This window comes from Pseudorasbora parva, chromosome 25 (assembly GCF_024679245.1).
Source record: "Pseudorasbora parva isolate DD20220531a chromosome 25, ASM2467924v1, whole genome shotgun sequence".
Taxonomy (NCBI): Eukaryota; Metazoa; Chordata; class Actinopteri; order Cypriniformes; family Gobionidae; genus Pseudorasbora; species Pseudorasbora parva.
The window spans coordinates 23,290,020-23,302,121 of NC_090196.1; the positions used below are offsets into that span (position 1 = coordinate 23,290,020).

The 12,102-nt window shown below is 39.0% G+C and overlaps 2 protein-coding genes across 3 annotated transcripts; one reads left to right on the plus strand and one right to left on the minus strand.

Annotated features, from left to right (window-relative positions):
- Nucleotides 1–216: 216 nt before the first annotated feature.
- Nucleotides 217–3,634, minus strand: LOC137065156 (olfactomedin-4-like). Its single transcript, XM_067436729.1, has 5 exons — nt 3,503–3,634; nt 3,256–3,378; nt 2,919–3,137; nt 1,916–2,069; nt 217–1,341 (listed from the first exon to the last, which is right to left on the minus strand). The coding sequence occupies exons 1-5, from the start codon at nt 3,557–3,559 to the stop codon at nt 503–505; spliced, it is 1,392 nt and encodes a 463-aa protein (XP_067292830.1). The 5' UTR covers nt 3,560–3,634; the 3' UTR covers nt 217–502.
- On the plus strand, nt 2,553–12,018 carry LOC137065157 (olfactomedin-4-like). 2 transcript variants are annotated; one of them, XM_067436731.1, is made up of 6 exons: nt 2,553–2,557; nt 7,445–7,499; nt 7,626–7,784; nt 7,914–8,126; nt 10,678–10,810; nt 10,935–12,018. In XM_067436731.1, exons 2-6 carry the CDS (start codon nt 7,467–7,469, stop codon nt 11,744–11,746), a joined length of 1,350 nt encoding a protein of 449 aa, XP_067292832.1. In that variant the 5' UTR covers nt 2,553–2,557; nt 7,445–7,466; the 3' UTR covers nt 11,747–12,018. The 2 variants fall into 2 exon arrangements, with proteins under 2 accessions (XP_067292832.1, XP_067292831.1); XM_067436730.1 differs by lacking the exon at nt 2,553–2,557 and having other exon boundaries at nt 7,120–7,499.
- Nucleotides 12,019–12,102: the final 84 nt, after the last annotated feature.

Consider the following 12,102-nt stretch of genomic DNA (forward strand, 5'->3'; position numbering starts at 1 on the left):
CAAGAAGAGTGAGTTGTCATTGTGAAACTTCCACAACTTACATTTGGTATCTCTGAAAAGCCAATGTGCTCTTTACAGTACATTCAAACTGTGACATGTATGGTTTCAGAGAAATTCACTAAAATATAATGTCCACTACAGAGGTCAAAAGTCTATTTCGGAATCCCAGGAGGATTGTTATGTAAAGTAATAGACATCACAAACTGATATCCTGTCTGAGTATTGACATTTTTTATTTGAAATATCTGCTTGGAAAACTTAAATCAGCATCACTTGACCACCTTCACAGGAAGACAACATTTGACAAAAATTTGAACCACTATAGTCAAACAACAGAGGGCAGCATCAGCACGCAAATGGGTTAGACATTAATAAACCAGCACTCAAATCACATTTTTTGCACTCAAATTTGATTTCAAGAACTAAAATGTGGTACATATTTAAATGATTTTCCCTTAACAAAACACATTGTATATGTCAAATCATTACATATATTGGCAAATCAGTGATCTTCCTGAAACATGGTTTCATATGTCACAATGTAGGCATCACTGTAGACATACAGCAAATGATCTTTGGGGTTATAATTCATGTACTTAATATTAGTCTGCATCTTCTTAATGTGAATTCTCAAATCGTATCGCTCTTTGTTGGTTTTGGTGTCATAAGAGTAAAAGATCTCTTCTATTTCTTTATCCAGGTAACGAGTGGCATAAAGCACACCGCACACCATGAAGGTGTTTGTGACAGTCCTTTTGTGAAGAGAAGTGGACCATGTTTGGTTTAAAACAGGCGGGTTACTAGTCTCAACTTTACTGATAATCACATTTCCAAAGTTGCTTGTGGTAGTGTATATAACATAGACGCCTGATTCATCTGTGGCAAAATCCATATCTGTATAGCCGTATGCGGCGCCGAGGTGTGCAAATGGAAACTTGTTGTTGTAACCGGCATCACTAGGTAAAGCCACAGTACTGACGGAACGAGTCGTCATGTTGAACTGACAGACGGAGTATGTGTTGTAGCAGTTATAGTAGAGCGCATTGCCGTACATGACCATGTTTGGCCCCTGAATTGTGTTTGTTGTGGGGTTGGAGCTCGATATATATGTATCTGTTGGTCCTATACCTAATATAAAAGTACTTAAGGTATTGTACTGGCGGATAAAGTTGCCATATACATTACTACTTGACAGCACCACCAGCCAGTACTTGTTCTCGTCTCCTGGAGCAGGATTTGCATCTCGACCCCAAGCACCGAAAGTGTAGGATGTTCCATACACAGTGAGGGAATATGTTCTAGGACTTGATACATTAACCATGCGGCCCAGACCACAGTGACCTAAAAATAAAGCAAAAATGTAAGTATAATACATTAACGTAGGGGTGTTCAATCATGCTTTTGGAGGGCCAATGTCATGCAGATTTTGGCTCCAAAACATTTTGCCTGGAAGTTTCTAGAAAATTTTCTCCTTCGCTGCATTCAAAATGACATACTGTGTGGTATGTACTGTACTAAATTTGGTTTGCGACTGCTTGTTCTATATAGTATGAATTTGTGTTGTCTGAATTAAATTATGTCCACCATGTTGTTACTGTCACATGACCTACCAAAGTCAGCTGCGTCACTTCACTGCCATTCATAAATCCTTTCCTGCGGAAGTAGTAGGTCACCTGGGTATTTTTCCCTTACTGTTTTTCTAATACTATTTACTTGGACATACTACTCTGTTGGCATATTGTTCTCCCACATACTATATACAAGGGTAATTTTTGATTTAACAGTGTTTGATTAGCTAGTTCACGCGTGTTTCATTTGGGCTGGAGCTCTGCAGGATAGTGGCCCTCCAGGAGCAGGTTTGGACAGTTCTCCTTAACACTTTAGCTGTGGCTAAATAATAATAGTTTATACATGCCTGGTGAAAGTGTAGGAGCTGGTATTGTATTGTTGAGCACATCTTTGCACCGTTCCAGGTCCCTCTTAATACGCTGGTTCTCACGCTGTTTCACCATCACGTGTGTGTGGTCAAACTTCTCCAGCTCCACCATCGTTTCCTCCATATCCTGAAGCTGTAGGAATGAAGGTTTAAATTAGAATAAGCAAAACTAACATAATTTATGAAATGTCCCAGTGAAATAGTATTGAGGAATTGTGAATCTGAAAAATCAAAAAAAGTCAAATAAATAAATTACTTATGTCTAATATGTATTTTATTAATTAATAATCTTTTTTTCTTTTTTGACACCTAATATAGTCTCGCATAGTCAGACCTTCAGACTGACGGCAGAAGGTATGGACCGTATGGACTTGGTAGCTATGGCAGCTTTCATTGGTCAAGGACTGCCCAAGAGGACATTTGACTGACATGTAACGTAACCAATCACAGTTTGTTTTGTTCCGCATCATAAGGGCGTGACAATGTAAAGTTGATGTCCCTACAATAACATACCGGCGTGCATCTATAAATTATTTATTCAAGAGCATTGTGCAAGTTTTCTGCAACAATGGAGCCGCAAACTTCAAATACTTTTGAAAATCCAGCGTTTAGTTGATCCTGGTAAGCGCTCATTGTCACAATTGAAAACACAACACCGTTCCTCTTACACAAGGGTTTGAAATCGTGGCATTTGTTTCTAGACCGTTAAAGAACGCAACAAACAGTCTCGCGGACATCCTGTAGAATTCAACCAATCAGATGACGACTTTGAAACTCCTAGTGTTTCCAGAAAAGTCTTTCACATGTATCACATCTGAGGCCGAGACAACAGCTAATATAACTTTGAAACAAGATGTTTGATATTTTGATCTTTTTTTGTACATGTAGGCTACTGAAAATAATACATTTTGGCCAGGAATTATTTTTACTCTTAGCAATAAACAATACATAAAAGTATGTGCTGTGGTGTAAATCAATTCACCTCTGTTGCGGTCTGTAAACTGAGCAGCTGGTAACTGTTGGTGGTCCTGTTGAGTTTATCCAGAAGGTCTTGAATCTCCGCTAACTCTAATTCAATAATGCGTAGAGACACGGCTGCATACAGATTTCCATTGTCTTCTTTTTCCAGCATGGACACATTGTCCAGAAGCTGCCAGATACGATGTTGTAGACCCAACACAAGGCTGTCAATCTCTCTCATCTGCACACATGACAGAGAAAACCATTTTACATCAATACGGATTGTACAAAATTATATGGCAAACTTTAAAATGAGTGTTACAATCATAAACATCACAAAACCTTTGATGTTTTTATACCTTTTCTGAAGTGATGTTCCCAGTGCATTGTGCAGCAGTGAACTCAACGTTCTCGAGTTTATTCTCAGGGAAAGCAGGATCAGAATTTTGCAGCTCACACACACAGTCCTTCCCTCTCGCTGACTGGAGACGAAATAACAGGGCATACGTAATTCCAACATACAAGCAAAATTACAACTTAACCTTAACTCAATTTGAAAATCAATTAAAAAATATCAATGTTAACAAAAGGACAGTTACATTTTACCTGTGATAAAATTAGAGGAATGACGACCATCAAGATGAACATGCTTGACTGACTCATGTTTGAGATAGGAAAGATTGGGATCCTGTAGCCTTGATTATAAAAAACAGTTTTGCATGACAGATGCAGCGATTTAAAGCCAAAACCCCAGGATTGGTCAATGAGCTGACAGTGCTGACATGAGACAAATTATGAAATGAGGAAGTGCATCTCATGATCCTGCAAATACTTAGAGATGTTTAAACAAGTTTCAGTTGTTAAATAATATTTAAATGTGTTTAAATTATTTGTTTGACTGTTTATGTCAGGCAGTACAACCAAATAGTTGTATGTGTATATATACTGTAGTTGTACCACCTGACATGGAAAGTGTACTACCCATACATGAAATTAGCAGGTTTTTGAGAGAGATCTACAAACCTTTCCATTCTACCACAAGGATCAATTTGGGTATACTGTTATTACCTTGTTGAGACATTTTTTGCTGTTGTGCCAACCTGACATCCGAAATTTTTCAATTATCTCAAAAGCTTTAAAACAACACTGTAAATCAGAATAAGTTGGCAAAATCCAAAACATTTGAGGTATTTAGTTACATAATTAGTTACATAAAAGTAACTTATAGATTTCAACATTGTACTCATACATTTATTTGCTTTTTAAATTACTATTAACTTATAATTGTCATATTTAATTGGTAAAATGTCTTGTTTCAGGTAAATTTAAAGGGGTGATGAATTGAGAAATCAGCTTCCCCTTGAGCTTTTGATGTATAAAAGGTCATGGTAATATAAGAATATCCTTATAAGCTATTTTTATTAAGCTCCTGTAAGTTTCAGAGCTTAAAACTTGTTAGTCAAAGAAAAGCTTTTATTGACAACAGGCCCAGAAAACGATTAATCTCAGAATATGCCACACCTTGATGTCACTGAGTGTCGAAACACCGCCTCTACAGAATAATAAGCCACCTCATTCAGTAGCCCCACCCACAGAATAATGAAGCTGTTCGGATCACGCTATGCAGCAGCAATAAACATGTCGAAGAAGATAGCAAGATATATTGCGCTATTCCTGGTTGTGGAAGAACACAGTCGCTGCATAAGCTTCCTTCGGATCCTAATATTAGGAATGTGTGGTTGAAATGTATTTTTAGTGAAGTTCCAGCTCACGTGGGGAAGACATTGTCCGTGTGTTCGCTTCATATCAGACTTTAGAGTTGTAAACAAGTCTCAGGTCGATACTGGATTTGCAGACATATTAAAATGAAAACACAATGCTGTGCCTTCTATATTGAATCCGACAGGAATGGTGCAGCGCACTTATGAGTCAAACATGTTTATAATATTTAATAGTATTATACTGTTACCGATCGTTTTGATTATGTGTATGTGTCTAACAGAACATACCTTAGCATGACAATCTAGAGGCTGGAGAATCCTTTATATGCTGGTTCATTGCAATTTGGGACCAGACTCAAACATGTATGGGCCAGGGCTCAACGTCCTGGGGCTGTTTTCCAGATAGACTACCAAAACGTAAGCCCATCGTCAGGCCGGTGAATCTCAAATAGTGAAATAATATTCCTTTCTTGATCTGCGTTGTTCACTCTCTTGACTTGATATTTGAAGGGAGCGCGCGTGCGGTTTGCACTTATATCCACCGGGCGGGCCAAGTAATACAAAAATAATCAAATTAATCGAGGGTAGAATAGAGATAAATCATTGTGTTTGTTTGATAAAGATCTTTTGCAAACGAGTCATTCTGCTCACCGCTTTAAAAACAACCCCTCCCTCATTTGAACTGACAGGGGAGAAGAAGCTCATTAAATATGCAAATCACCATTTTAAATAGTCTGTTCATTTGTTCGGACAGTTGCACCACCTACATTTTTAACAAAACATAAAACAATATGTATTATCTAATGTACTAAAAATGAATTAAAACTATAGAATAAAGTGATATTAATTTAGTGTCATTCATTTATCAAATTATTTTAAAAGGAATAATGCACTAGGACAAAAATAGGCTCACTGATGCACGTGGCACGTGTGGTCTGATGAAACAGACGAGCTACTGTAGCTCAAATTGCTCAAGAAGTTAATGCTGGTTCGGATAGAAAGGTGTTAGAAAACACAGTGCATCGCAGTTTGTTGCGAGTCACGGCTGTTTTGGCAGCAAAAGGGGGACCAACACAATATTAGGAAGGCGGTCATAATATCCCTGATTAGTGTATAATGTATATTAATATTCACTTTAATTTAACCATCAAACTGAGTTTTGAAATGGCTTTTTTGTTAATGTGCTTATTCTATGTACATACTCACCTAAAGGATTATTAGGAACACCATACTAATACTGTGTTTGACCCCCTTTCGCCTTCAGAACTACCTTAATTCTACGTGGCATTGCTTCTACAAGGTGCTGAAAGCATTCTTTAGAAATCTTGGCCCATATTGATAGGATAGCATCTTGCAGTTGATGGAGATTTGTGGGATGCACATCTAGGGCACGAAGCTCCCGTTCCACCACATCCCAAAGATGCTCTATTGGGTTGAGATCTGGTGACTGTGGGGGCCATTTTAGTACAGTGAACTCATTGTCATGTTCAAGAAACTAATTTGAAATGATTCGAGCTTTGTGACATGGTGCATTATCCTGCTGGAAGTAGCCATCAGAGGACACTTGATGGTCATAAAGGGATGGACATGGTCAGAAACAATACTCAGGTAAGCTGTGGCATTTACCGATGCCCATTTGGCACTAAGGGGCCTAAAGTGTGCCAAGAAAACATCCCCCACACCATTACAGCACCACCACCACCAGCCTGCACAGTGGTAACAAGGCATGATGGATCCATGTTCTCATTCTGTTTACACCAAATTCTGACTCTACCATCTGAATGTCTCAACAGAAATCGAGACTCATAAGACCAGGCAACATTTTTATAGTCTTTTGTGAGCTTGTGCACATTGTTGCCTCTTTTTCCTATTTGTAGTGGAGATGAGTGGTACCCGGTGGGGTCTTCCGCTGTTGTATCCCATACGCCTCAAGGTTGTGCGTGTTGTGGCTTCACAAATGCTTTGCTGCATACCTCGGTTGTAAAGAGTGGTTATTTCAGGCAAAGTTGCTCTTCTATCAGCTTGAATCAGTCGGCCCATTCTCTTCGGACCTCTAGCATTAACAAGGCATTTTCACCCACAGGACTGCCGCATACTGGATGTGTTTCCCTTTTCACACCATTCTTTGTTAACCCTAGAAATGGTTGTGCGTGAAAATCCCAGTAACTGAGCAGATTGTGAAATACTCAGACCGGCCCGTCTTGCACCAACAACCATGTCACACTCAAAATTGCTTAAATCACCTTTTTTCCCCATTCTGACATTCAGTTTGGAGTTCAGGAGTTTGTTTTGACCAGGACCACACCCCTAAATGCATTAAAGCAACTGCCATGTGATTGGTTGATTAGATAATTGCATTTAAGAGAAATTGAACAGGTGTTCCTAATAATCCTTTAGGTGAGTGTATAGTGTTTGATCCTATTGTGCAATTGGTTTGATCTTTTACCAATATAAGAATTAAGCATATACATAAAGTAAAAAAAAAACAATCATAATATTAACACCAATACCAATTGTAAGCGGAATACCAGATTTTGTTGACACAAGAAAAATGTAAATGTGATTTTATTTTACTAACATAAGAAAAAGTAGTACATGTCATAAAAGTGCAGTCATTTGCATAAAATTTATGATGAACTAGGGTTGAAATTTTTTAAGGGGGAACTTGTGGTCGAATTTCCCCATATTTCTCAACAAAATGTCTTCCTGAATTTCTTTAATGAGCCATATGTGCAATTTTCACATCCTTTTCAACAGATCCCCAAAATTTCACATTTGCATAATAATAGTTGCATCATTTGTGTGGTGGTTTAAAGCAGATCTTTAGTTTTTCAGCGCATTCAGTCAACATGATCATCTACTTGCTGCTCCTCACAGTCATCGTAAGTTTTTCTCTTTGTTTTGATTAGCTTGCAGGTTTTTACAATTCTGATACCTCTAAAAAAACATTAAGAATATATGAATGAACTTATCTGTGACATAGTAATCTGTTTGTATTTGTAAATAAGGTGACTGTCGAGGCTCAGAGAGTTCCAGGTCAACAGAAGGCTGATTCATGTTTGTGTGAAATAAACAGCACTATCTGGACTTTTCCCGCTTTATGGTTTGTGGAAGTCACAAAACAGGTCCAGACCTGTGAGGGGAACCTAAATGAATTTGAGGAAAAGGTAATCAGTTAAGCTTCTTTATAAAATTCGCAACTAAATGGGCACTGGGACTGCTATTCATTTTAGATGTGGTTCATTACAATTGAGAAGAATTGGCAATATCAATGAACTATCTGAGGTGATTTCCAGATGAGAAACACAAATGTGGAACTGCCGTTGATGAAAGCCACTCTTCAAAACATCACAGCCCGTCTGAAAGCATTTAATTACATTCACACAAGTGGACTGTACAACGCCCTTCACCTGCAACAGCTGAACCAGGAACTCGAGGAAATCCATCAATCTGTCAATGAAGCTCACTTGGAGAGCCCCAGCAAAGAGACGCATAACCTGCTCAGTGAGGTACACATTGCAACACAGGAACATATATATTTCTAAACTCTTTTCTTTTGTGATCAGTGTTTGAAATCAATCTCAAATTAAAGGTGATGACAGAACTTTAAAGTCCCCCTGTGGTAAAAATCTAGGTTTTAATGATGTTTATGGCCCCTATTTTAACAATCTAAGCGCATGGTCTGAAGCGCGCATGTGCACTCAGGGTATGTCCAAATCCAGTTTTGCTAGTTTAAAGTCAGTAAAAATGGTCGGCGTGGTTTAAAAGAGTTGTAATTGTTTCTATAATTAATGGCCGTGTTTTGTAATGGCCTAGTCTCATCTCCCATTCCCTTTAAATGACATTCCTTAAAACGGCAGTGAACCAAAGACAATCTCAAAAAAGTGGTTTGAAATCGCTGGTTTCTGACGTCACAAAGTATAGTGTAGCAAATCATGGTGTGATCAATGGATCGCTGAGCTGGTGCGAGTGGGGGTGGGGCTAATTTGCATATTCATAGAACAGCGTTTACCAAACGAGGTAAACAATAAAATAAAAAATAAAATAAATAAATAATGAGTATGGGGTGTAGTTACATTCAAGCTATTTTAAAGCATGAATACATTTTTTATGTCATTTTGGTGATCAGATGCGTTTAAAGGGATACAATTATCAGACTGATCTCATGAAATGGCGTATGTATGACACGCCAATTCGTATGCCATTTTGGCGTGCCATAAAGACGCATAATCGCTTTTTAGTGTGTTTATCAACGCCGTTTCTTTCTACCCCCCTACACTGCCCCTACCCCGACCTACCCATCACACACACACACACAGCCCCTAAACCTACCCATCACACACACACACACACAGCCCCTAAACCTACCCATCACACACACACACACACACACAGCCCCTAAAACCATAGACAGTAAAAGAAATGGACGGAGCGTTCCCATTGACGTCAACGGCGAAAGAATGAAGTCAACCTAGGGGCACTCACTTCCTGATGGCTGAGCGAACTGCGCAGGCTCAGACTGAGCTTGACGACGTAGATGTGACGTGAGCCTCCTGTCTGACAGCTGTGAGTCTTCTAGTAGTTGTGGAAAGCGAAAGCTGAATCACGTTGTTTAAATATTTTCTCCCGTTGCTTTTGGCTCACTATGGGCTTCTCCCCATTCTTCCCCCTTGACTTTATCAGACTAGTCTCCAGGACATGTCTCCACGTCCCCCCGACTGTCTCATAGACAGTAAAAGATTGCCTGCGAGCGTCTCCTCAGGTCTATACGGTAATTTCTCAACTGTGCGACAGGGTCGCGTTGGTTATGACGCAATCGTTAGCCTATTTTTACAAAAACAGCTTCTGCGGGGCGATAGTGTAAGATACAAGGTAACGGAGCCTTTTATACATTGTCGTGTTTCTTTAGAAATAAACAATGGACAAATGGAGTCTTTAAACGTCTCAGATGTAAAGTTATTCACTGTCAAAGTGACTCAAAAATGAATGGGAGTCAATGGGATGCTAACAGCAGGCGATGGCTTGGTTAGCAATGGCAGCCCCTAGGGGTGGAACGCTTTCCGAGCGCTAGATTACCCCCTTGAAAACTACCCATCACAAGCTACATTCAGCATTTTTACATTTTCAAAAAAACATAATTTGGTATATTTATAAATCCATTTACCTCGTGGACACACATATTCAGACACATTTTGAACGAGTAACTCAAACGCTTCCCTAAACCTACCTATTTGTGTATTATAAAAAAACATGATAACAGGCATATACGACTGCAGACACAATTTATTCAGAAAGTACAATTACTCCAAGTGTTCCGAGGCCAAACGATTGATTTGTGTGAAGAAAATGCCCAAAAGTGATCAGAACGTCGAGTCCATCCGCCAAAGATTAATAATAAATTTCAAATATTGCCGCCGAAGAAACGTCACGCCAGCTTTGATAGCATTGGCTGTCGTGTGTCTCGTGACCGGTCGCGTCATTCTAAACTTTTCGTCAGAAATATTAACGAGTGCGTGTGTGTTCTGTTCACAAAGGGGCGCGATCATCATTTCAACGACTAAAGCATTAATATCAACTTTGTTTTTCACATGAAGATATCGTATGACTTCAGAAGACTTGGAATGCATCATGAGTTAATACTTTTATACAGTTTTTTTGGTCCGTTTTTGCAATAAATGTGACTGTACATTTATTTGCCTGTTACGCGTTTTATATTTTTGAGAGTGGGTAGGTTTAGGGTAGGAGTGGAGTTAGTTGCTCCAAAACATAAAATTAGGCTATAAATATTAATTCTGTCAGATCAGGTTGGCGGAATCACACGGCGTAGACATACACTTGGAGATGATGGTTCGTTTAGGCGTAGACATACACGCGGAATCACACACGCGGATAGCTCAAAATGCGTATAGATAACACACCACTTGCCTTTAGAAAGTGGCGTGTATGTTTATGCAAAGTCATGATGTCATGTTGCAATTATTGACTGCAGGAGGACTTTAAACAAAATAAATAATAGTGAATAGGACCAAAGTTTAATGATACTATCTGTGTTGTTCTCAGTTAAATAAGGCAAAAAATGATGTCCAGAGGATGTACAAAGATGATTTCTTCAACCTAGAGACCATGAAGAAGAGGTTACGTGACCTCAACAACCGAGCACAGAATTGCAAGTCTGTACCAAATGATTTCAGAAGTAAGTACATTACTATTTCTGATACTTTTTTTTTTTCTGAAGGTAGGATATAGAAATGTAATTGCCATTTTCTAAGGTTACTTAGGTCCAAAATTGCTTAAACTGTTGCTACAATTACCTGCAGGCACTTGTCATCAGCGCATCATGACCAGAATAAGTTCTCCAAGTGTCACCAAGCTCAATTCCATTAGCAAGTCCTATATTTCTGGTGCTTGGGGTCGTGATGCCCTACTAACCAACCAGGAACGTTATTGGGAACACTGTCTGGTGAGTGGACACAAGCATGGGAGCACAATCAGGATGTACAACTCGTATGAAGATTTCATGGCCAATAGGAACTACAAAGATGAACCGATAGCACCATCCTACAGTGACAAAAATGCTGTTCAGGGCTCTGGCACTATACTGTATGACAATACCGTATTTTACCAATGCTACAGCACTGCTGAAATCTGCAGCTTCAACATAACTACAAAAGAAACCAAACGTATAAAACTAGATGGTGCCGGAATCGACAACAAGTTCCCTTTCTGCTACTACAGCTGCCGTGACTGGACAGACATCGACCTGGAGGCTGACAAAGATGCCGTGTGGGCGATATACGCCACCGAGGAGAACCACGGCAACATTGTTTTGAGTCGCTTAGACCCGCTGAAGCTCAATATCACACATACCTGGAAGACGCATCTCTTTAAGAGGTCCGTCACCAGCACGTTTATGGTGTGCAGCGTCCTGTACGCGACACGCTTTGTTAATACTTACCAAGAAGAAGTGTTTTATGCCTTCGATACAACCACTGGCCAAGAGATAAACACTCTCTCTTTGCCTTTAGAGAAGGTTTCTGCTGGAATAGCCAATCTGAACTACAATCCTGTTGACGGGAAACTCTACTTGTATAATGATGCCTATCTTTTAGCATATGACACCTTCTTCTGAGGGCATTTTAAATGCAAATATTCAATCAAAATTGTGTTGTGTTTTAAATTCAAAACTGGTCTTTTTTATTTCCCAAAGCGGGTATATAGATGGTCCAGAAACTTTTACTTCTGGAAACCAAGAGTGCAACATGACATTCAAAAACTACGAGACAGAGATACAAATAAACATATAATCAAATTAAAACTGAAATCAAACAATCAAAATGTCTTTTTATAAGTCTGCAATATAAGTGTCAACAAGGTACATAACTTGTAATAAATACAATGCAACTTACATCACAATCAGAAATCCCTAAAAATCTGGCAAAAACCAATGCATAATGAATGTTTATAATCATAAACATTGTCCTTTAC